The sequence below is a fragment of the Papaver somniferum genome, chromosome 3 (assembly GCF_003573695.1).
Source record: "Papaver somniferum cultivar HN1 chromosome 3, ASM357369v1, whole genome shotgun sequence".
Lineage (NCBI taxonomy): Eukaryota > Viridiplantae > Streptophyta > Magnoliopsida > Ranunculales > Papaveraceae > Papaver > Papaver somniferum.
In genome coordinates, this window is record NC_039360.1 from 37,618,163 (window position 1) to 37,644,074 (window position 25,912).

A 25,912-nucleotide genomic window follows, 5' to 3' on the forward strand; every position below is an offset into this window, starting at 1 on the left:
TCCATTTCTATTTCTATCTGAAAGATATAGAAAAGCATTCCGGTCACCTCCAATCACCCAAGGATCAGTTAAAAGTAATCTAATGTCTTGAATTTCCTACCAAAACTGGTCATAATCATTTGGGTCTGTAGCACCGTACACTGAAGTGAAAATCCAGCTGAAATTATCGGCAACATTTCGAAATCTTAATGAAACAGAGAAAGCACCCAAAAGTTCTTCCTCTTTGACAACCACTGTTGGATTCCACGTCACTAAAATACCACCAAAGCTACTTGTAATTCCTACCGATGGAAGAAAAATATAATCACAACCATTGTTACCCATAAGATAGTTCATCTATTTATGAGACAAAATTTAAAACCAACTAGCTCATCTAATTTGGGACAAAGAGAGTTATATAATTGGAGTATAAATCTTTTGAATCCAATCAAATGGGTGCGCATAAGTATCAGACACGAATTCTTGGAGTCATAAGTGAGCCGAGTTAGACATTTGAAAACTAAAAAAGAAAATGATCTGATATCTGACTCGAGTCTGGCTGAGTCAGATTGACCGAAGATAGTGAAACTTTTTAAAATTCTCGAAACGTCCTCACTGAGGCCATTTTTTTAATCTTCGGACCTTATATCTATGTTTCCAACCAGTCCTAGTTTTTCATTTTTTCTTCGAAACTCTTTTCTTCTTCCCTAATTTCACGAAACCCCCCAAATTAGGGTTTCCATCACCGTGAAGGTCATTTCCTCAAAAACATCCAGGTAATTTTCTCTGTTGAATCCTTTGATGATTCATGAACAACATCAAATTTCTGCTGTCAAAGATAATTTTCATATGATTAGGTCAAACTAGTACCTTTTTTTTAATTCTCTGGATCAGATGGTTGCACCAATTCAGATTAATCCTCTTTGATCATTATCATGATACTTTTATTGTGTAGTTTCTAAAGAATTGTGAAAATTTTGTTTCATTTAGCAGACTAATTGTCATAGTACTTGAGTTTAAGTGTTCCTAGGTGAGGTGAATGTTTTGGGTTTGCGTTTGATAAGAACTACTGTTACATTGGTAGCAGCATTGTTAGGTTCTGGCTCTAAAAATCAGTTTGATCATTACAGCATTACACAGGACTTATTATGAGCAAGATTTTTTGGAATCGGACTGATTTTCGATGTGTCTACTGTTAGATATTATACATTTTATCCTTCTGTCAACGGAAATATTTTACTAACATACTCCAGTTTCATTTTTTGTTGGTAGACTTACATGCAAATCCATGGGCGCGCAAAATTTGATATTGATATGTCAGTATGGAGGGAAGTTTGTGCCGGAAAAGGATGGGTCCTTGTCGTATAATGGTGGAGAGGCACATGCTGTAGATATTAATCTTGAAACTCGTTTTGATGATCTCAAGTTGGAAATTTCAGATATGTGTAGCATTGACTTTGAATCCATCACTATGAAATACTTTCTCCCCAGTAACAAACGGGCTCTTATAACATTAGCTAATGACAGAGATCTTAGACGAATGATGCATTTCCATGACTCATCTGCTACAGCGGATGTTTTTGTAGTGGAAAAAGAGATTGTTACTCAACCTAAACCGAAGACCCCTGTCAACAGGTAGTTTAATAATCTGATTTCATACTCTTAATGATGATCTTGTTGACCTCCTTGTGTAATGTTACTCAAATTAGATGCTTATTGTTGCAGGGAAAGTAGAGCTACTAACAATGTAGTTGGGACTACCACATTAACTCCGGCCGCAACTACCCCTGATGTGAATAACGCAGTTGTTGTTGATTCCCCCACTGCTCCCATGGGAAACACAGTCATTGATCTTGCTGCCGTGAGCCCCTCTACTAGTGGTGCTGTTGCATTGGACCGCAGAACTAGCCGTGGCAAGGATGGTGGTGTTGCTGGTTTTTCTTCTGTGGCTGATTTCATTGCTGATGGTGTTGCGAAGAAAACAGGACGCACTGCATCGTGGAAATTTGGTGCAAAAGGTTTCACTATTGTTTCTATTGCAGATGACGCAGAGAAGCAAGTGCCTGCAAGAACCAAGGGGAATAATCCAGACACTGTTTCTTCTGGTGATGATGACCATGGGGACCAATTTCCGTCTGAATCATCTGACCATGATAACCAGAGCAATCAGAATGATTCTGTTACAGATGATTTTGTCGAAGGACGCCATAAGCTGATTGATTCATGGAAAAATGGCATAACTGGCGTTGGTCAGGAGTTCAAGAACGTCCATGATTTTCGTGATATACTGCGGAAATATGCCATTTCAAATCGCTTTGTCTACCGGTACAAGAAAAATGATACGGACCGTGTAAGTGCCAGATGTAAAGTTGATGGATGTTCATGGAGGATTCATGCATCCTGGGTCCAAGCTAAAGTATCATTTAGGATAAAAAAGTTTGAAAATTTCCATACATGTGATGATAGCTTACCCGCCCATCATCCACAAGCAACAAAAAATTGGCTGGCGACACTGGTAAAAGAGATGTTGCAAGAGAGCCCACATTACAAGCCCAAGGAGATTGTTACTGCCATTTGCCAAGATTTTGGGATTGAGCTGAACTATTCACAAGCTTGGCGGGGGATGGAAATTGCCAGAGAGCAACTTCAGGGCTCATATAAAGATGCATATAATCAATTCCCATGGTATTGTGAGAAGGTGATGGAGACAAACCCGGGTAGTTTTGCTAACCTTACTACGAAGGATGACCAAAGCTTCCATCGTCTCTTTATCTCTTTTTATGCCACTATACATGGTTTTGAAAATGGTTGCCGCCCCCTCATTTTTCTGGATGCCATGTATGTAAAATCGAAATACCTTGAGACTATGTTGGTTGCAACTGCAGTCGATGCGAATGATGATGCTTTTCCAATTGCCTTCGCCATGGTCGACGTTGAGGATTTTGATAATTGGCATTGGTTTTTGGAGCAGTTGAAGTCTATAATACCAACATCTCGGTCGATAACATTTGTGTCTGACAAAGCTAAGGGTTTAAGTGAAAAGGTTCTCAAGGTGTTTGAAAATGCTCAGCATGGGTACTGTATACACCGCCTGGTGGAGAATTTTAAGAAATGCTCAAAGGGTCCTTTTCATGGGGCTGGAAAGGGTTCTCTACCGATCAACTTTATGGCTGCTGCCCAAGCACTTCGGCTTGAGGGGTTTAGAAAATACACCGAGGACATAAAAACTGTTTCACAGGTAGCTTATGATTGGATCATGAATAGTGAACCACAGTTTTGGGCGAATTCTCAATTTAAAGGTGAGCAATTCAACCATATTTCAATAGGTGTTGTACATTTGTTCAGGGACTGGATATCAGAGGTTCGTGAATTACCAATAGTGCATAAGATTGACGCAATAAGAATCGAGATGATGGAGCTGATTAATGCAAGGCGGATGGATTCAAGCAGGTGTATTTCTAAACTAACTCCATCCAAGGAGGAAAAATTGAAAGAAGAGTCCACAAAAGCCAAACGCCTTAAAGTTTTGTTCTCGTCAGACATCATCTTCGAAGTTCATGATGATTTCATAAATGTTGTTAACATGGACAAACTAGAATGTAGTTGCAGAAAGTGGAAAGTCACCGGGTTACCTTGTTCTCATGCAATAGCTGTCTTTAATAGCACAGGTAGGAATCAGTATGACTTTTGCTCTAGGTACTTCACTGGTGAGATGTTACAGTTAACATATGCAGAATCCATAAACCCTCTCCCAGAGATAGAGAAGCCAGCTAATAGTGAAATGTCAGATAAGGTTCAAGTAAATCCTCCATGCAGAAGATCCCGTAATCAGACAAGTGAGCCAGGGCCAGGTCGACCAAAGAGACAGCGGCGAAATTTTAACCAAGATGCAGTAAAAAGACCACTTCACTGCACAATCTGCAAGGGAGAGGGTCACAACAAGGCTTCTTGTAAAGCAACAGAATAGGCTTACATACTTTCTCATGCCTGGAGAAGGCCACAACAAAGCTTCTCAGGTTGTTAACTTATGAATCTATCTCTTGTATATTGTTCATATTGATATCCATCTGGTTTTCATTTCTTCTCTTGATGTTAGCGGCTTCAATTCGTTTCCATATTGTATGTATGTCTCTGGTAGAAGGATTTAAAGATCATTTGTAACTTCTATTTAACTTTTTTTATTTTGATGCAAAGAAGAAATTTTATTACTGGTGAGAAAATAAAACAGAGTTTAGATCCTCCAATATTGCATTGGCAATAAAGTTACGAGGATATGAATTCCATACTTTTGAAATACCAAAGAAGTGTAACTTCTACTCCTTCCGTTCCCAATTAATAGGCTTGTTTTGTTTTTAGAGAAAATTAAGGAAGTTAAGAGAACTAATCATTAAAAGTGGTCCTCATGACAGTTGTCAATAAAAGAAGTGAAGTGAAATGGTCACAAGATACTAGAAACATTAACTTAATTGTGGTGATAACTACCTATAATAAATAAGGGAAATATATGGAAAAACCCATCTTAAATTTTTACAACTCCGCTTTTATAATAGAGACGGAGGGAGTATTTTTTTGAAACATCTATTTATAGAAACCAGCCCGGGAGGGAATATTTAACTAGCTTGTTGTTTTGTGGCTTTTGGAGATTGTTTGCTGCATGACAACACCCAAAGCAAAATTTACATGTAGATCTCTCAAAGTTTGGAAACTAGGAAGTTTTTTGATATATTTCTGAAAAAGTCCTAGATGAGTAACACAAATTAAGAGAGATTTTAAACTTATATAACCTGTAAAATGTACTTTGAAGAACATTTTATAAAGCATACAATGAGAAACACACAACTTTTGATATCCATCAAAATCTTTACAGTAATCTCAAAGCATACATCAAGTATTTGGGGAAAACTAAAAATGCTCAGATAATCAATGTATTCCTCGGTCATTGCAATAAGGGTAGTCCCGGTCTTCTCGGGAACAAGTTGGCAACACGAACCCCTTGGTTTCTCATTTCTTCTTAAGCTTTCTTCATTTCTTCAGGAACTGGAAACTGACATTGAAAAGTAAAAACACATTAGGAGGTTAATATGAGCACTTGCCAAATTGGTAAGATACACTCAGATACAGAATACGAAAAACTCAGGAATTGGGTGCTTGCTTTTCATGTGAGTAGGTCTACTCTAGATTGACTAGAGTCACTAGACCATTTAACATAGCAGATCTTTTCCCAAGAACATGGTAACAGATGTCCAGAGAATGGAAATAAACCAAATAAAAGAACAATCATATGCTTCAGCCTCGACAAAAAATTTGGCCCAAGTCTGCTGAAACTGTAGTAAGTTTGGCCTAAGTCTGCTGCATGAATATGATAGTAGTAGCAAGGTTTAATGTATATTGTTGGACCAAGATAACAGTAAAACCAAATGCCTGACGACAAAGTTGCTTGACACAGGTCAACATAAAGGGATGGCAACCTCTGACCCACACTAACGTCTAATTTGGGCATCAACAAACACCAAGGCCAAAAGCAAACCTTTGAGACAGATGGTTATGTATGCCAGACTTTGTGTCTCAGAGGCCAAGGATCTTAGTAGTGTGTTGCGTGCACACGAGAGAGATGTCAAATTTAGTGTATGATAATATTACCTAAGTTCTCCATCAGTTTAAAGCTTTGAGCATGAGAAGTACGACAATCAGCATGAATCCCATCACCCAGCTGGCATCTATGCTCTAAAACCAACTCAGTCAGATACCTTCTGTTTTAGGCTTTAGCCATCTAGGCCTGAACCTTTGCAGGGCTTTAGCACTTACATCGACACATACCTGATGCATGAATACTCTCATAAATAGAAAAATGACAAAATAAACCTTACCAGTGAGAAGAAAAATTCAATAGATGCCACTTCAATTTGATGACTCCCAGCTGCCAGCTGGAACATTGCGACAAATGGTAACAGGTAATATGTACATACATTCTGTAGTTGACAAAATTTGAGCGAACTCTTAAAAACTCATTAGCGAAGTGTGTTGTTTTGAGGATTGTCTGCAGTGTAAGTTCCATGAAATATGAATATCACATAGTGACATAGAGAATCTCCTGTCGCAGCAGCTAAGAAGAAGAAGTTCATACACTGGTACCTAAATGCCTGTGTGTCCCAATACATGATTGTGTTGCAAGACATCATTTTAAGCACATCAATTAACTTAAGCCTAATACTCACTGAAACTGTAATTGACTAGTCCTAAATAGCGTAAATTAACCAAAAACTTGTGGAGACTAAGAAAGAGACAAGGCACATATCTAAAGAGTTGGTTGGTACAATCTCTAATTCTGCGTATTCTTTGAAATTGCAGCTCCTTGTGGCATATGAGCATCCAACATATTATTCGCTATTATATAACAATTACAAATTCTGACCAAACAAAGGAAAACCTCGAACTAGATATCCGAAGCAGATTCACAGTATGTTTCACACAAGAATTTTCCGTGAGCACTCTCCTAATCCAGTAAACACAGGTACAAAAGGGAACCGTCGTTATAACGTGATGATGACGACAAGTTACCGATAAATACTAGAATACAAGGAATGGATACAGTAACAAAGAGATTCAGTAAGCATCAAGTCACATGTATTTACTATTTAGTCTTTGTTTGCACCAGAGATGTTTGCTCAGACTAATAGTTATATAGAGTGCATCACATATGGTACTACCCTAATTCTGCATTTCCAAACAAAACTAGACAAAACCTAAACCGGGAAGATTTCATCTTAAAACGGTTAACATTTTTCTTAAACATTGTAAGTCTCCAATTACAAAAATATTTAAAACACTATAAAGTTTAAGACCAGACATTGGCAGCATATCCCAATCAATTCTACGCACAATGACAATCAAACACGTCATACTGATTCCAAAACCTAAACATTTGCTTGACTGGCCAAATTTTATAATAACAAAAGCTAGCCAACTTAACGGCACTGACAAACATTTCAATTAGATATGCGTTAAATAGAGAATCTCATGTTGTAGCAGCTAAGAAGAAGTTGATACACTGAGAGCTAAATGCCTGTGTGCCCCAACACTAATACATTGGTGTGTTGCGGGACATCTTTTTACAGTCGTTCTTGGTGAACCGCCAAAAGTAAACTCTATAAAAACCGCTCACTCACTAAAGGGTGGACCCCATGCCCTGGGAATCTGCAGGGGTTGGTTTTGTGGGGCCATCACATGAGAGTTGTGTCTTGGCGGTTTTTATGGTGTCCGTTTTGACGGTTCACCAAGAATTTCTGATCTTTTTAAGCACAGCAATTAACTTTAAGCCTAACACTCACTGAAACCGAATTTGACCAGTCATAAATAGCGTTAAGTTAACCGAAAAATTGTAGATACCAGGGACAGAGACAAGGTACATACCTAAAGAGTTGGTTGGGGAAGTGTTTAGGCATGTCTTCAACTGTGAGAATGGCATAATTTCCAATTCTGTGTGTTCTTTGAAGTTGCAGCTCCTTGTGACATATGAGCATCCAACATCATCTTCGCAATTATGTTACACTTACAAATTCTAACCAAGCCAAGGAAAACCTCACACCAGATATCTGAAGCAAATTACAGTATGTTTCACACAAGAATTTTCTGTGAGCACTCATTGTTTCTCCTAATTCAGTATGCGTAGATACAAAAGGGAACCATCGCTATGACTTGATGACGAAGACAATTTACCGATAAATGCAAGAATACAAGGAATTGATAGAGTAACAAAGAGATTCTATAAGCTTCGTTCCAATTCTAGTGCAACTGGGGGATAATCTGGGACTAGAACGACAAGTAATCTGTCAGCAAGTAACAATTATCTAGTATTTCTTTGCACACGAGATGTTTGCTCAGACTAATAGTTATATAGAGTTCATTTCGAATAAGCATCACACATGGTAATTGCTACCCTGATTCTGCATTTCCAAACAAAACTAGACAAAACTTAAGTCGGGGAAGATTTCATCTTAAAATGGTTAACATTTTTCTTAAACATTGAAGTCTCCAGTTACAGAACACTAAAAGGTTTAAAACCAGACATTGGCAGCATATCCAATCAATTCTATGTAAAATGACAATCAAACATGTCATACTGATTTCAAAACCTAAACATTTGCTTGACTGGCCAAATTCTATCATAACAAAAGATACCCGACTTACCGGCACTAACAAGCATTTCAATAAGACATGCATTAACCATCCCCATTACCAATTACCTCACAAAAGTTAATCCTTTGACGCCTTGACAGCTGCAAGAAGAGCCTGTGTCATTTCTTCTATCAATTCCTTGCGTTTCAAATTCAAATGAAGCTCCTCTTGATGCAATTTCTTCCATTTCTTCTCAAACTTCTTCACCTTAGCATCACCAATCAATTTCAAACCTTCCTCCGAAACACAATCTTTTATTCCCAACACTGGTAATTTATCAAGCAGCTCTCTTTTAGCTTTCACTTTCCTACCATTATCATCATCATACTTAACATTCTTTTTCCTTATTACCGGGTATTCATCACCCCAAATATCTTTCATAATCAGATACAATTTATAATCATTAGGATCCTCAAACACAGGGTCTGCATCATCATCATTCTTCTTCTCTAAGAATTTACAAAATCTCTTCTTCAATTGCCAAACTTGGCGAACCACTTGAGATTTATTTACTGGATTAAAATGCAATGAGTCTTTAATATAATCAGTAAACTCTTGACGAGCTAATAGAGGGAACCAACCTTTCCTTTTCCATTCCCTCAAGCCTTCCAGAATCACAATCTCATCCTCAACACTGATTAGCCTTGAAATGGGTGTTCTTTTTCGTCTCTTCTTAACTATGTTACTTGATTTTGATTTTGAAGAAGATGAAGAAGTGGGTTTGTTTGCAGCTTTGGTTCGCTTACGTTTATGATTCTCTGAGGATTCAACGAATTCAGAATCAGACTCATCTTCAGCTTCTCCTTCTGATGCTTCACTTCCTGAAATCTCGACTTCTTTTCCAGCTTCTCCTTTTTCCGATGCTTCACTTTTTGAATTCTCGACTTCTTCTTCCGATGAAGATGCAGCACTTGGGGGATCTTCAGGACAGGAAGAAGGATGATTCATCCGACCCATGAGGAAGAAGAGATTTGTGATGCTGAGGCTCTTTACTCACAGCCAGGATCTTGGATAGCAGCGAGTGTCAGAAGCGGAAACGAAAAGACTTATGGTGGTCAATGCGGAAACCTGTTCAGCTATTTTAGGGTTTTGTGTTCACGGATGTGGCAAGCAACTCCTCTCCGATTACCGATGCATTTTACGTCTTTTCTCAATAGGTCTGACTCGGCCTGACTCGATATTTGAATCTGACTCAGAAGTATTTCACACCTTTTTTGAATGGATCAGACTCGAGATTCGAATCCGACCTACGAGATGTTTGTTTGCATTTGACTCGGCATCTAGATCCAAGTCAATTCCTGACTCGGCACGAGTCAGATGTCAGATCGTTTGTTGTTATTTTGAATCATATCTGACTCGCTACCTGACTCAGATCTAACCCTGATCCGAACCTGTTTGAGTCAGGTAACAAAATGCCCCTAACTCATGGGACTAAGTCACTGACTCGTATATTTTTGAGTCGGAAGAGTTAGATCTGACTCAAAAAACAAACATATTGAGCTAGATCCGGAAAAAAAAAAGAAGAAAAAGACATGGTATAATTAGTGTGGTTGCCTCTGACTCATGCCGTGTCAGATGTTTATTAATTGTTTCTTCTTTAATATTTTTTTTTTCGGATTCTTGGATTGAAGTATGGGCGATATCATTGTAGCACAGTGGTAAAGTCACAGTATGATGATACTTGAGTCTGACAGAAACTCGTCAGCAACAATTTTTTACTGATGAATATAAATAAGAAACTAAATTAAAATTTGACTAGGAAATATTTGAGTAAGGTATGATTGTATACCCGATTTATTGGATACATATCTGGCTTGATTCGTAAAGTTTTCAGATACTAATATTTATTAGCTACACTTATTGTTGTCGGAGGAGTCAGTTCCATCTTTTCGCCTCGATTGTGATGTATGTTAGTCTCTTGATTACACATCATATATCTATGCAAAAAAAACATTCCAACAGATAAAATATTTTATTCCCACGACTCGAACATTTTTGATATAGCAACATAAAATGATTAGTTACGATGATATTTTATGGCGAAGGGAAAATTCGTCTAAATTATCTGAATTGACTAAATATTTCTCACATTTTCCAACGATATTGTGATGTTGGTAGATGATAATTAAATAGTGCGCCAACAAAAAATAAATAGTCGGAAAAATAGACTACCAGATTGCCGCTTACCGCTTGAGCTAACCATTATTTATAGCTTGTATGGAGATCAGAAACAGAAGTCCTCAGAATCAAAATGTTTTTGCTTCGTAAAAAATTAACTTTTCTGATTTCAGAAGTTAAAAAAAAAAAAACTTTTGAAGGGACATCCAAACAGGCTCTTACTAAGGTGCTATCTAATCGAGCATCTATACCTCCTATCACTCCTTTTGGTTTTGGACGTGTTGGTAGTGAGACTAACACTTGTTTTCAAAATAAGTTTATTTATTTATTTTTGACTGATAAGGGCAACTCCTATGGAAGTGAACAAAATATAAAATTTGCAAAGATGGGAAAAGGTAGATTTCCATTATTGGAAAAGATACGCGCGGGTGGAGAAGATTCGCGGTGGCTGCAGAAAAACCGTTGGCGGGAGGACAAGATCCGCGATAGGGCGCATGTGATCTGCCAACAATAAAAAGCCAACGACTCTTTTCCTAACGGCTATAATTTTAAAACCTTATAAATTCTTTCATTTACAACAATTTTCACTCACACCACTCCACTTTCTTTTTTTTTTAAATTTCTCTGAACAAAATCCTATACTTGTTAATCACAGTTTGTGGTATAAAATAATGGTGATGAGGGTTCATAAACAATTTAAGGAAAAAAAATAGATCGAACAGTGAAAGATTACAGGTGCCTGCTATAATTGTCGATAATACTCAAAATCGATCTGTAGAGTTTGCTTCGCCGAGTGTAGTCGCTATTCCAGAATTAGTTGTATCAAGAGCGGCCCGGTTTTTATAAAATGGGAGGTGGATACAAAGATTTAAGTGTTGTTTATCTAAGTCTACCTCCTCCAGTTTGAGAAACAATGGATAGATATCCTTGGTGTCGGTTTTATTATGTGAATCACAGAAAACTAAACTGCACGGTTATGAGAATAATTGTAGAAAGGTGGTGGCTTACGACGCATACGTTCCATTTCATGGACTTTGAAATTGGTAAGTTTGTTTAAAAGAATTATTGATTAATGCCAAACAATTAATTAGATGATATCATTCTTGTCATTGGAATTACCCCCTTGATTTGTATTTCATTTGTGCAATTCCAAGTGGAGTGGGAGCCCCTGTACCATTCGATAAAAACGAATGGGTTTCAAATGATAAATGGAAGACGCTTCTTCCATTATTTTCAGAATCACATATACGAGCAGATCATAAAGAGTTGAAAGGAGGTGGAATACATTGTTCAACGTTGAAGCGTTTCCTAACGGACAAGGAAGGCTCAACAAATGAGGCTGAATATGGTGAACTTGAAAGAGTGTTTGTCTTATAGTTATTGGGTCAGACGTTGTTTGCTAACTCAACCACTGGTTTTCATGTTGGTTGGCTTGAAGTGTTACAAAATCTATATAGTGCACCAAATTATGATTTGGGGCCTACAATTTTATCAGAATTGTACAACGCCCTCGATGCAACATCCATAGTTGTTCAGAACTTCACCGGTTTCTGGGACATCATAGAGGTAAATATATAAATTATGATCTAGAAATCGAGTATTTTTTTATAAAAAAAACAAACATGGACAATATACTAAATTATAGGTTAATTTGTAGAGTTGATGGTATACCTATTTTTATGTTGGTAAACCAATTCTTAGAGATAATACTATAAAATTTCAATAATGGACATGTACCAAGGAATAACTGGGAAAGAGACACTGGCAACAAAGCGGAACTTTACAGTTTTGTTAATAAGTATCAACGAATGAGAAGGATCCACGTAAATATTGTTGTTCATCCTTACATCCGCATGTACAAATTACTCTTGATTATTCACTCCGAAGAGTTTCTTTTTACACCCCGAAAATAATGGTGCTCTGTATTTGAAAGAAATACTACTTTTCCAGTTACAACATACTTTTGCAATTGTAATCAACCTCCCAAAACAGATGCAAGTCTCTGCATCAGATTATGATAGGTTGAAATGACATCCATGAAAGAGGTTTGAACTAAATGCTCAATATCATATTATTGAAGCACAATATCTGGGATGGTACCAGATGATTGTGAAGCCTACCATTGGTGTTTAAAACCTGCACATCTATGGGTTTGATTTCTCGGTGTTAATAGACAATTCATTCCTAGTCAGCCGCCTCCAAAAGAACCATGCTTTATGACTTACTCCACTATACATGGAAGTTCTTTATCATCTTCATCAAATATGCCTGAAATACGTTGGGAGTTTCCAAGCATAATTTCACAAGGCGAGCCAATCACGATACCGATTATTTCTCAAGGTATGGAACTTACTTATCCATATAACAATGTGGAGGAAAGTGAAGATAAATTGAAACAAGATCTTAACAATTTGTATTTGTTAAATCAACAAATGGAAAAATTACACATGCAGACAGTTCAGAAAAGATAGATAGATATCATGTTTGGATTGAGCCCAACTATAAACCCTATCGGTCGTGATCACTCTGACAGTACTTTTAGGTGAAATGCTTCATGACATGAGCCTGACAGTACACAAGTGGGAGAAACAAAAGTTCCGGATACAGAAAACCAAATTGTGTCTGTTTCCCAACATCATATAATTCAACTAGATCCGAAATGCCTTTCAACGTCATTCTCGCCCTGGAACCCGAATGTTGTATATTATCATGTCGCACCACTAGAAGAAACCTCTTCTACATTCGTAGGACCTTTAAGTTTACAGCCACCCTCTTATGTCTTCTCAAATTACGAAGATATGGGTCGATTCATAAGTTTGTTGGAAAGTGGGAGTATTCCGGGTCTTGGGGAATGAAATCAAAGTTAAGAAGGAAATGATGATCGATATTAGAAGAGTTGAAACTTTTATTTCTGCAACTAATGTAACTCTAATTTTAATTGATGAAAAGTAGTGTTTTCTGTTGAAATCAAATTACATATGTACAAGTTAAGCATTACAATTACTTCTAGTTAGAAACTACCATTTAATTTACTAACTCAATTAACCAATCGAAGGACCTGTAATCGACCATCTTCATTGAGATGTACTCGGTGAAACGACACTAACTCAATTAACCAATCGAAAGACCTGTAATTGACCATCTTCATTGAGATGTATTCGGTGAAAAAACATCTAACAAGAAGGGGTTGAACGTGTTCAACTGCCTAAGGATTTCGAAACAATCATGGAAACGGAAAACCATATTTTTCCATCGTTTACATTCATCGAAAGATCTTCTTACCATCTCAGCATCAGTATCACCCCTCAGCCTAAATCGATTGATTATATATCATGATTAAAGCTATAAACTCACTTACTTCTTTCTTAATTGTCTGAAAACGATTTTGTACGTTGCATATAACACGACGACTCGGGTTACAAGTGTCACTGCAAAACTTCTCGTAAATAACCGCCCAAAAATTCACATACGGATAGTGTGCTTCAGCAAGCTAAGTTTGTCACAACATATAGTTTCTACAAATAGCGAAATCTTCTTCTCGCTGAACTAACAAGGGTCGAGACATCATTCTACAAATTAGAGTGAGTGAAAAGATAAAAATTTGTGTGAATTTTAAGTTGAAGTGAGCTGAATTTATAGGAAAAGATTTAGAGCCACTGGATGATCAAAATCAGATTTATCCGTTGGCGGCGGACGACCCTGTCGAAATTAACTTGAGCCTCCAACGGGTTTGATTGGGCCGCACGGATTAAGTTAGACCGCTGGCGACTACTGATGATCCGCGCGGTTTGAGAAAAGATGCACGGCTCCTCAAAAGTTGCAGTGGAAAAACCATTAAATTTACTCGTTTGTCCAGCCATTTTCCATTTTTGTTGAGTCCATAATAAGGTCAAAATGAACAAATTGATTTGTCCGGTTCATAGGAACTTCCATAAAAGAAAGATTCTATTGATGAGAAAAGGAATGCAAAAGGCTTTAAACGCCCAAGAAGAAAAATACATAAAAAAGAAAAAGAAACTTCATAGAAGCTTATTGAAGCCCAAAAAGGAAAAGAAAAAAAAGTAAACAAATATTTTTAGCTCATAATTTCAATACAAGTATACAACCCACATGTCACTCCAATAGCTCAAGGATTTTTCAACACCAACGACGTGATTCATTGTCCTTGACCTTGAATATCACATATGTAGTCTTCATTAATGGTGGGTACAAGAACCAGTGCAGTTTTCTTCCTAGTGGCTAATCCGAATATCTCATCAAGATTCACATCCTCTGCTCGAACACCAACGGGCATTGACCAATCAAAATGATACATCAACCTAGCCAAAGTAAGCTCAATTGTTGCAAGGGCAAAAGAGTATCCAGGACAACCTCTCCTACCACCACCAAAAGGAAGTAGATCAAAATCTTGATGGCCCTTGACATCAATGTCTCTGCCACCGCTCTCAACCATAAATCTCTCAGGCTTGAACTCATGTGGGTTAGACCACGATGACGGGTCTCTACCAATGTCATAGGTGTTGATCAGTACACGCGTCTTTGCCGGTATATCGTACCCATCGATCTTACAATCCTCCATAGACTCCCGAGGAACCAAGAGAGGGACCGGTGGGTGTATGCGAAAGGTTTCTTTCATAACAGCTCTCATGTAGTTAAGTTGCGGAAGATGGTTGATCTCAACTAGTCCTTTCGGTCCAACTGCATTTCTTACTTCTTCTTGTGCTTTCTTCATAATGTCTGGATGTCTGCTTAATTCAGTGAATGTCCATTCTAGTGTTGCTGATGTTGTGTCAGTTCCGGCAACAAACATGTCCTGTAACATATCTCGATGTTAGCATGCACGATTAGTAACCAGATATAGAATACTCTTATTTTTTAGCAACCGGCCGTAAGGAAATTTATTTTGCTCGCGCACTGTTCTAATATTGTTGATCCGACAACATCACATCCAACCATTAAGAGATAGGACCAATGTAGTCAATATCGGCCGTATCGGCCGATATATCGGGGATATTTCGGATATCGGCCCAGAACGATACGATAGGAAGGATATCGGGGATACGATATTCGCCCGATAATATCGGACGTATCGGTCGAATATCGGCCGTTTCGGTCAAATATCGGCTGTATCGGTCGATACGAAATTTTCCTACATTTCCCGATATGAGACGGTATTGGTCGTTTTCTATAAAGTTTAAGGTTAATTTTGGCGAAGAAAGTCTTCCAGGTGGTAGTAGAGGTGCATGTAGCTCTCGAAACAAGTTACTAAAGTTACTCTTTTGTTTTTTTGATAAAATTGATGTTATCTATTATATCTTATCCGAAAATGTGTGGAGAAAATGTTTAATATAAAATTATAGTCTCTAAATCTAGAACCGATATTATACCGATATTTCAACGATAATATCCCCGATATAAAATCGTACCAGTGTATCGGTCCCGGCCGAGATGAACCGATATCCGATATTAACTACATTGGATAGGACATCATTTATACTCAAAAGAAAGAAAATGAAAAATAATCAAATAGTACAAGACAGAAACATCAAACTCGGACCATGATAGATACGTGCACGTTTTATGTTTATATAATGCATTAGAGTATCAAAATTTGCAATATATATGAGATAGAAACTATGATTTTGATGTAACGTAGTGATGTCCAGTTAATGTCTAACATGAACTGTGAATGAACAAGTGAATCTCTGAAGTTGGATACATTTGGGCCATGACTCAACAATAAACCTATGGTTCTGGTCGCGAGACACTCTTCTTTCTGCATGCACAATTCTTACTTAATACACGAGTTATCTAATCTGTATATAAAACAAAATAATCCTCGCTATCAAATCTTGTGAGTTGATATCTATGTGGCAGCGCTTTTCAAAATAGTATATATATATGAACACAAATTATTGATTACTACCACTGGATATGTCAAAATTTTGACTAGCATTTGTCATTTTACGTTGCATGTAAACCACTTGTCCTAAGAACAAAAACGAAAACACTAGAGGAAAAGAAAGAAGTAATTACCAGAACAAGAGCTTTCAGATTATCATCCGTAATTGGAACTTCTAAGTCGCCGGCTTTTTGGACCCTTAATAAAACATCAACGAAATCTTCTCTTTCCGGCACCGGAATATGGCCACCACCACTACCAACCGTTTTATTCCGATTCATGTGTTCTGATATTATTTCATCACAAACTGATCTTAAATCACTCAAATTCTTCAACAGTTTTTTCTTTAACCCGGTGACTGAGTTAATCCATTCCAACCCGGGATAAAAATCAGCAATACTAAACCCAGAAAACAATTCTTGTGTGACAGTCAACACTTTGGGTAACCGATTCGACTCGTCATCACTAATGAAACGCTTCCCAAATGCGACTCGACATAGAACATCATTAGCTAAAACGAAGAATTTCTCACTCATATCTACTTCCGATCCTGATAATTTCGATACCGAATCGATTAATATATCGACTTCTTCGTTACGAATGAGATGAAAAGAATTAACTCGTTTCGGGCTCAGTAACTCAGTAACACATATTTTTCTTGCTTGTCGCCAATAAGGACCGTAACGTGAGAACGTTATATCAGTACATCCGAAAGAAAGATACTGAGCTCCAATAATCTGTGGCCGATTTGAGAAAACATGATCGTGCGTTTTAAGAATTTCTTGAGCTAGTTTTGCTGATGAAACGACTAGAGTAGGGACTTGTCCGAGTTGGAGATACATAATTGGACCGTGTTTTTCAGCGAGTTTAGAGAACGAGTGGTGTGGCATGTCGGAGACGAGGTGGAGGTGGCCGATGATCGGAAGTTTTGGTGGTGATGGAGGGAGGTGGAGGTTGCCGGAATATGGTCGATATCGTCTGTAGAGTAGATGAAAAATGAAAATGGCCGGAAGGATGAGAGCAAGAGACGTGAAGTAGTCCATTTTGTTTCGGTTAAGTTTGATTCCGCTTACTTGAATATTTATATGTGGAATGGAATATGTGAGCCGTTAGATCCCACGATCTTAACGGTCCGCGCCTGATCCTTAGTGTAACTTTTTGACTTTTATATGAGGATAGTCGAGCGCTTCACATTAAAAAAAAACAAAGCCAGACTTATAAAAATAAACCTGATTTATTTCTTTATTTTATTTTTGCAAAAAAAAAAAAAAAAGCTACAGAAAAACTCGAGGCACAGCGTGCACAATAGAAGAAAGTCACTTGTTTGGCAATGCCATGAGTAGCAGCATATTTTGCGAGGTTATGTGCCACAGAGTTGGCTGGATGCCTGACTAGATGGAGTTGGAGTTGCACATCTCAGAAAAGCTTCATGTCTTCCTTAAAATCACAAATGCAGCCTGTGATGCGCCAAGAAAAAGTAGAGGGTTTCTGAGAGAGAATATTCACAATCTGACTTGAGTTCCCTTCAAGCTTGAGATTTTGCAATATTCATACCTTTTGCAGAAAGCATGAGCCTAGGCCACCAGAGGGTCAGTTTATATCACAGATTTGCTTCAGCACCTTTGTAACTCCCTTCATGGTGATAGGCAACCGCAGCAGTGCACCTGCTGATGTATGCGTGTGCATTGCCCCATCGATAGTTATTTTTATCCAGTCTTCACTAGGGGGTCTCCGCTCTTCATTCTTGATCCTCACTGCTATTCATGGTGGAGTGATGATTCAAGCTTTCACTTCTGTCAAGACCATCCACCGATCTCTGAGCCTCATTGATAGTTTTCAGAACGTTGAACTTCACCTTTTGAAAAATGATTTTATTTTGATTCTTTCATGAAGACCATATGTAACACAGCCAATCGAGCAGGTATGGAGAAAAGATGGTCTATTTCGATTCTTCCATATAGACCATAAATAACAGAGCCCAGCAGGTATGGAGACCTTTTTCCTCTTTCAGCCAGTCCTAGAGAACTTCATTGAATTTTTAATTGCAAGATAAGCTTCTACAGTCAATTGGAGAAGCAACGAGGATCCACTTTGAAGCTTGACAATGAAGGAAAGCTGGCAACTTTTTCTTCCTCTCAGATTTTAAGCTTGACAATGAAGGAAAGCTGGCAACTTTTTCTTCCTCTCAGATTTTAGTTGACTCGCCAGTGGAAACAAACTAGTTGCATCCATCTCTAATTTTGTTGTGAACAGACAGCATCCTTCTCCATCTTGCAGTGGCATAGTTCTTCTTTTTGCACTTCCAATAAGAGCTATTATGCAGATATTTTGCTTTGAGGATGTTGACCCGAAGAGCATCTCCACCTGTTAAGAACCTCCAAACCACCTTACCGATATCATTGACTTATTCATACACTCAAGAGACCCTGATGCCACAATCAGTGCTAAATGGGGTTTAAGTGCTTACACGACATCTATAAAGGGAAGAAACTAAAAATGCTTAAATAATCAACATATTTCGGGTTGATTGCGACAAGGGTCAATTGCGGCGGTCTCAACCACTTCTTGGATAATAAGTTGGCCTAAGAAAAACCTCTTGGTTTCTCATTTCTTAAGATCTATTCATACCTTCAAAATCTGGAAAATGACGATAAAGAGTAACAAACATTTTAAGGGGTTACTACGAGCATTTGTTAAATTGGTAACATAAACTCAGAACCATAAGCACATCTGCCATTTATCGGAGACCCTGGCAACTTCTAGCCACATTAACAGTCTAAACAAACATCAAGATCAAAACCAAACATTTGAGACAGATGGCTATGGACGCGAGACAGGTCGGAATTTTTGTGTCTGAGAGGCCATCTCGAAGGATATTACAAGTGTGCTGGGTGCACTTGGGAGAGTAGTAAAGTTTATGATGATCTTACCCATTTTCTCCAGCAAGTTGGGCATGAGAAGTACGACAGTCGGCAATCATCCAGCTGGCTTTTTACAAGGGACAAAACGTTGAAGGGTTCCCATTAACAAACAAGAAATAGTGAGCGCAACAGTTTTCATCAAGAATTTTGTGTAGTACAGATGCAGAAAAAATACAGCAATGGACATGGCTTGTAGTACTGCTCTAAAACTTAAAGAAATAGAACACACCATCATAGAATAGGAAAATGATGGGATACACCTTACCAGTGAGGAAATACCAATAGACGCCACTTCAATTTGATGTGTCCAAGCTGGAACATATTGACGATAACCATAACATGTAAAGAAATACTACAAGTGGCAAAATTTGACCAGACTCTTAAACAACTTATCAGCAAAGTGTATTCTCTTGGAAGTAACCCGGGCGTCAATATCCAGATTAAAATTTTGAGGATGGTCTGCAGTGTAAATTCTATGAAACATAATTACTAAATGAAGAATCTCCTGAAGAAACATCAAAGAAGATGTTGTTACACAGAAACCTTAAAGCCTGTGTGACTCAATTCCCATACATTTTGATGTGTTGCAAAACATCTTTTTAAGCATCTGAGCTTAATACTCCTTTTTAAGCACATAAGCTAGCGTTGAGCTTATTACTCACTAACACATTATTAATCAGCTAGTTCTTACCAACGTGGAATTAACCAAAAGTATGTAGAGACTGGTGAGAGACAATCTATTTACACATGTCTTCGACCCATAAGAATGTTTTGATATCTAATCCTGCATATTCCTCTAACCCGCAGCTCCTAATGACATGCGCATCCAACATCATCTTAGCTATCATGAAAAATACAAATAATTTTGATGTTCATGTAGGAGAGTGAGCAGGGTGTAACCAAAACTGTATGCATCCTATGACTGACTCATGTTTATTGGAAAACTGGGCATATAAGATAGGTGGTCATACTATTTGGGGTACTTAACATTTATGGGAGAACTGGGCAAATAAGTGCAGAAAAATGATACAAAGGACAATGAAAGAACAAAAAAGAGAATGCTATTGCTAATGCTAAATTGCATCACTTAGTTTCAGATTTTTGGGACAGACATTTTGATGACCTCAAAGACAATGCAACAAAGAATGAAAAATTTAAAATATGTATAAACAGCAAGAAGAATAACAATGACAATAACAAAAAGTAGACAATTAGAGCATTGCATTTCAACCAAAGAAATCTTGAACACCTCTACCAGCAAAAACCTGATCAGAAAATTCAGCTAATAAAGCATTCACAGTAAGCAACACAACACTTGATCCAGCAATAACACCAATAACTACACCAGTAGTTCCTAATACTTTACTGAACACAGGCCATTCAATTTCTTTTATCTCTTCTATTACTCCATCCCAGTAATTCACATTCTCTTTCTCCTCCTCCTTCTTCACCTTCATTGCTTCTCTAATTTCTGCACCCAATTGATCTTCAACTTCTATGGTTTCTTTCTTCAATTCTTCTCCTCCTTCAACATTTTCAAATTTTGTTGTTGCTGAATTTTCTTCTTTTCCTTTCTCAATTGCTTTCAAATTTCTTCTTGAGGTTATTTTAGATTGGTAACTCAGACTACTGGCTCCTGCTGCTGATGATGATGATTGTGGTTTGTACTGTAGGGAGAGACTCCTACTTGAATGACTGATACGTGTTGTGGTGAGATTTGGGAAATGGATTAGAGAAGATGAAGATGAAGCAGCCATGATTTCTCTGTGGGTATGAATTTTGGGAATAATTTTTTGAAGATAAACCAGAATTTTGTTGTTGCAAAAGCGTAGCATGGTTGATACTTTGATATTGAGATTATGACACGTTTTCAGGATGAAATATATTCTAAAGACCGTCGATTTGGTGTAATGTAATGGGCTTTCTTCATCTAAGAAAGCTTAGGGTCCATGAAAAATGAAAGCGGAAAATAAAAAAAATAAAAAACCTATTTTTTTATAACCGCAGGAACAATGGGGATTACCGTTTTAGGTACACATTTCATCTTCCGCCACGTGTCCACAAAGACACACGTGGAGGATATGCGGCTGAGAGCATCAAGATATGATATCACACGTGGACAGTCAAGAGACGCGCCTTGTCAAGATAGCGTCGCCACCCACCAGATCCAACGGTAGAGGATCGAGGAGACAGAAACACTAGAACACTGCGAAGCACTGGAGGATAACCCAAGAGTCACTTTATCCTATCCCCAGAAAGATCTAAGATCTACGGCTGGGGATAGTCAGATTGACGCAGACAAGACAGGGGCAGAGGACAGCTGTCTACCGCGGACAGACATCTCAACTACCCGCATTAAATACCCTCAAGCAGCATACGTGTCAGTCAGCCTGTGGAGGAAGCGCAGATAGCACTGCATATTCAAACGGAACACGCAGAGAGAACCGAGAACACGAAGACCTCTGCGTAAGCGGCAGAAGACACAAGAGGATAAGGTTATAACGGGCTTCAGAAATGGACCCCACGTAACCACCCTATAAATACCCCTCTCTCCCAAGTGAAGAGGGGGCGAAAAACATTGAGGAGAGAATAGGAGAGATACAGAGAGATAGAGAAAGTGTAAGTAAAGTTCCTCCTGCTATGCAGGCTTATATTGGTCTCAAAGTCATTCGACTACTTCTGTAACCCTCACACATAGAATGAAAAACCCAATCCCGAAGACAGAGATCTGAGTGATGAATCATATAAGTCAATCGTTTCATCTATATTCATGCATTTATACTTTATATGTTCAATTCGATACTTATGGTGTATCATGTTCGTACACTTTATATTTCATCCACTATTTATCTTATTGTATGAGCCAAGAACAATGATTGTAGCTGATGAGACGAGGAAGAGTATTAGAAATCTGAGTCAAGGATTCGACATAGCCTATCCATTCCCCTCAGGCGCAACTTATTTACTGTATTGTCATGAGTCTGCGCGCATTATTGGTGAATACTCAGATGACATTGATCTTTGTGTTCACAATCTGGCGCTAGAAACATGGGTTTTCATCCTGGTAAAAGATTTATCTTCTCCTGTGACTTGTTTCAGGCTTCGTTTTCTGAAAATAACGATGTATGGAACACTACGGTTTTTTCCGTTCATGATTTCAAAAACCAAAATTTTTAACAGATACGCGTTTATTTAAGTAGATCTGATATTTCATGCATTTTCTAAGTTTTCACATCTTTGAAAACCAAAATTATGAACAGATCCGCGTTTATCTAAGTAGATCTGATTTTTCATGCATTTTCTAAGTTTTCACGTCTTTGAAAATCAAAACTTCGAACAGATCTGCGGTCATCTACACAGATGGACGCCTTAAGTATTTTCAAGATTTTACACCTTTGAGGACTCAAAACGCTAATAGATATCACGTGGGGCCCATTGTCTTCATGATTTTTTCTCTCTCTTTCAGAAAAATATTAAAAGATGGAGAAAAGCAAAGATGTCGGGAAGGCTAAAGCACCTTCAAAAGAGATGCAAGGACAACCCCAGTGGTAACTAGGAGTAAGCAGAGAGGTGAAAAGCTAAAGGCAGCGGATAGGGCGCAGGATAATGCAGAAAGCATGGCCCACATCAATGCCAACATCATCGCAGCAAACGCAGTAAATGCCGCGGCAGCCAAAGCAGGAGCTTCAAGAGCTAGCGGATCCAAAGTTGGAGCTCCCAGAGTAACCAATTCTCAACTACAGGAACATCAAGAAGTCGTAGCAGAGTCAGGAATACAACAACCCCTCTATGGGATGCCCTTAACCAACGAACAGAACATACCCTTTCCAGCCAAGCAACCGCTTCTAATAGCATGCCAACCCTCACAACAACCGTCGAGGTCCCAAGGTGCACAGTTAGACCCACAATAACCAGTAATACAGATCGTGGATGTGGAACAAACCATAGCCGCTGATGAGCAATTGCGGGCAGGAACACCAAATCAAGGGTCAAATCATTCCGCTCAGATGATGGCCGAGCTGACATAATTAAGGAAGAACCAGAAGGCATACGCAAATGTTGTGGCGATATTAGCACAAGAAAACCAAACACTCAAGGAAAGAATCATTCATAGCGCGGAGGTAGAAAACCAACGCGACGAAGCCAACTCCAAGGCTGTAGCACCTAATCGAGATAAAAGAATGGTGATCGCAAACAACCCACTTCCATTGAATCGAAGAGGAGCAAGGACAGCCAAAGATCAGACCCTGATTACAATCCCGAGAACTCGGACTACTACGACGGTACCACCTTCCCACGAGCAAAATCTACCATTCATGAGGAACACCAGATCGCAATGAAAAGTCTGCATGCTGAGATGCTGGCAGAAATCAAGGAGCTAAAGACTAGGAAGGGAGGCTGAAGGCTAGAGCAAGTGATGAAGGAAGCAAACACTACCCCGCTGACACCACACTTGGCCAGGGCTTCCATACCGCAGAAGTGTCCGGTTCCTGCTTTCGATTTCTATGACGGATCAACTGATCCTGCGGCTCATCTTTGATATTATAATCGAATGATGGCCCGGTGGGATAACGAAGACTCCATAATGTGCAGATACTTCCCATCGAGTTTAAAAGGGTCCGCATTGTCATGGTTTGATAACTTGCCATCAAACTCCATCGACTCCCACGACCAACTCACAGAAAAATTTCTAGCACCATACATGTACAAAAAGGTTGTCAATACCGGCATGGACAAACTATTCTCGCTGGAGATGAAATACAAAGAGACCATCAGAGAATATACTAATAGATGACACAAGATTTGCCAAGCTATTGGCAACGTAGATCCCGTGGTTAGTATCAACTGCTACAAATGGGGGATGGACAGGATGAGTCCTTTATTTGTCGAGATCCACGGAACCATCCCTACCACCGAAGGAGATCTCCGGATAATCATAGAAAAGCATGCAAGGTTAGAAGAAATTCAGCGTGAAAACCCCAGATCTCACACTCAACGTCCCACACACACAAATTCCGTGGATCAAGCCAGCGGGTCCAAAAGAGGAATCACAGAAGAACGTCCCAACGAAGAAAGAAAAGAACGAAGGGATGATAGACGAAGAGGTGATCGAAAATTTGAAGATAAAATCTATACCAAGCTGAATACCAGTTATTCGCGCATCCTGAGAGAGATCACAGGGAGGGAGAACTTCGATTGGCCATGGTCCAAGGGAAAGCATCCTCCTAGATCAGAAAAATCCAAGGAATACTGTGAATACCACTGTTTCAACGGTCATCAAACAGAAAAGTGAAAAAATCTCAAGATAATGTTTCAAAAACTAATCGACGCAGGAGACCTGAAGCAATATATACAGAAGATTGATAACTAAGATAGAACCAAGAGAGGCAAGCAGGTTCAATTACCAGAAGGAAACCGCACCCTCAACACGATTTCATGTTCAGATATTCAAGGACCATCCCTAACCGCCTAGATTGGGAAGAGATTGAGAAAACAATTCGAAGATTATTGTGATCTTTATAAGATCGATGGGAAAGAGGTAAACGAGCACGAACAATGGATGGACGCGCCCATGACTTTCGATGCAGACGATGTGGAAGAAGACATAGAAGACCATAATGATCCTCTAATCCTCACACTCCCAATATCAGGGTGCAATGTCAAGAAAATTCTCATCGATGGAGGAAGCTCAGTCAACGTCCTGTTCTATGACACGTTCAAACGTATGGAACTCAACGACGAGCAACTGCTGTCATCTTACTACACCATCTACGGATTCAACGACGCAGCTACAAAACCCCTAGGGAACATTGTCTTACAAGTAGACGCAGGGCCCATGAAAGTGGACACTCGATTCAGCGTCGTAGATGCACCTTCACCTTACAACGCCATCATCGGAAGAAGATGGGTTCACAAGCTCAAGGGAGTAGCGGCGACCTACCATCAATATCTCAGATTCCCAACACCCCAGGGAGTCATGGAAATTAAAGGAGACCAAGTAACTGCGCGGGAATGTCAGACCTTACAGAATCAGATCAATAATGAGCGGGAAGAAAAGCACCAGTCCCGAAGAGCCAAAAATAAGGAGATAACCATAGATAGATATCTGGAAGAAATCTCCGGAAAAAGCCTTCTGAACGTAAGCACCACTGGCAGCGCAGAAACAAGCACCTTTGCGACAAAAGAAGACGGAGAGCCCACCAAATAGGAATCAAAGAATGTTCCTCTCTTGGGGGAACCAAAACCCACGTTTACACCTATCGAAGCAGCTAAAGAAGTCAACATAGGTACTGAGGGAAACCCGAAGTTTATCAGAATAGGCACCTTGATGGATGAAGAAAGAGAAGCCGCGCTAATCAAACTTCTAAAGGAATACGCGGACATCTTTGCTTGGAAATTGTGGGACATGCCGGGAATTGACCCAAAGTTAGTTCATCACGAACTTCGAATAAAACCAGGTACCTCTCCTTTTAGGAAGAAGGTGCGCAAAGTAGCTCCAGAATACCATCGAGCAGTTGAAGTGGAACTCCGCAAACTACTGGACGCAGGATTCATCAAAGTAGTTAAGTACCCAACATGGATCTCTAACATGGTCATCGTACCGAAGAAAAATGTAGGAGTAAGGATATGCATCGACTTCACCAACCTCAATAAGGCTTTCCCTAAAGATAGCTATCCACTGCCAAGCATTGACCAACTTGTCGAGGCAATTGAAGGATACGAAGAAATGTCATTCATGGATGTATAATCTGGATACAATCAATTATTCCTAGCAGAAGAAGATCAGCAATATACAACATTTTATACACCACACGAC

The 25,912-nt window shown here is 38.9% G+C and overlaps 4 protein-coding genes across 5 annotated transcripts; 1 reads left to right on the top strand and 3 right to left on the bottom strand.

The window, feature by feature from the left end:
• The first annotated feature begins 621 nt into the window (after positions 1–621).
• Positions 622–4,187, top strand: LOC113355892. Of its 2 annotated transcripts, XM_026598864.1 has the most exons (4): positions 622–755; positions 1,252–1,614; positions 1,705–2,091; positions 2,125–4,187. In XM_026598864.1, the coding sequence occupies exons 2-4, from the start codon at positions 1,268–1,270 to the stop codon at positions 3,944–3,946; spliced, it is 2,556 nt and encodes an 851-aa protein (XP_026454649.1). In that variant the 5' UTR covers positions 622–755; positions 1,252–1,267; the 3' UTR covers positions 3,947–4,187. The 2 variants fall into 2 exon arrangements, with proteins under 2 accessions (XP_026454649.1, XP_026454648.1); XM_026598863.1 differs by having other exon boundaries at positions 1,705–4,187.
• Positions 4,188–8,232: 4,045 nt separating this feature from the next.
• LOC113359311 lies at positions 8,233–9,102 on the bottom strand. Its single transcript, XM_026602968.1, has one exon. It carries the CDS (start codon positions 9,100–9,102, stop codon positions 8,233–8,235), a length of 870 nt encoding a protein of 289 aa, XP_026458753.1.
• Positions 9,103–14,254: 5,152 nt separating this feature from the next.
• LOC113355893 (tryptamine 5-hydroxylase-like) lies at positions 14,255–17,217 on the bottom strand. Its single transcript, XM_026598865.1, has 2 exons — positions 16,309–17,217; positions 14,255–15,085 (listed from the first exon to the last, which is right to left on the bottom strand). The coding sequence occupies exons 1-2, from the start codon at positions 17,215–17,217 to the stop codon at positions 14,429–14,431; spliced, it is 1,566 nt and encodes a 521-aa protein (XP_026454650.1). The 3' UTR covers positions 14,255–14,428.
• Positions 17,218–20,139: 2,922 nt separating this feature from the next.
• Positions 20,140–20,885, bottom strand: LOC113355894 (preprotein translocase subunit SECE1-like). The gene has a single exon (XM_026598866.1). It carries the CDS (start codon positions 20,850–20,852, stop codon positions 20,322–20,324), a length of 531 nt encoding a protein of 176 aa, XP_026454651.1. The 5' UTR covers positions 20,853–20,885; the 3' UTR covers positions 20,140–20,321.
• Positions 20,886–25,912: the final 5,027 nt, after the last annotated feature.

Excerpts from the sequence above, each read along its gene's own strand:
- LOC113355892 (XM_026598863.1), top strand. The coding sequence starts at position 1,268 with ATGGGCGCGCAAAATTTGATATTGATATGTCAGTATGGAGGGAAGTTT. Across the intron at positions 1,615-1,704 it reads CCGAAGACCCCTGTCAACAG|GGAAAGTAGAGCTACTAACA; the intron begins GTAGTTTAATAA and ends TTATTGTTGCAG.
- LOC113355894 (XM_026598866.1), bottom strand. The coding sequence starts at position 20,852 with ATGGCTGCTTCATCTTCATCTTCTCTAATCCATTTCCCAAATCTCACC.
- LOC113355893 (XM_026598865.1), bottom strand. The coding sequence starts at position 17,217 with ATGGACTACTTCACGTCTCTTGCTCTCATCCTTCCGGCCATTTTCATT. Across the intron at positions 15,086-16,308 it reads ATCTGAAAGCTCTTGTTCTG|GACATGTTTGTTGCCGGAAC; the intron begins GTAATTACTTCT and ends GATATGTTACAG.
- LOC113359311 (XM_026602968.1), bottom strand. The coding sequence starts at position 9,102 with ATGAATCATCCTTCTTCCTGTCCTGAAGATCCCCCAAGTGCTGCATCT.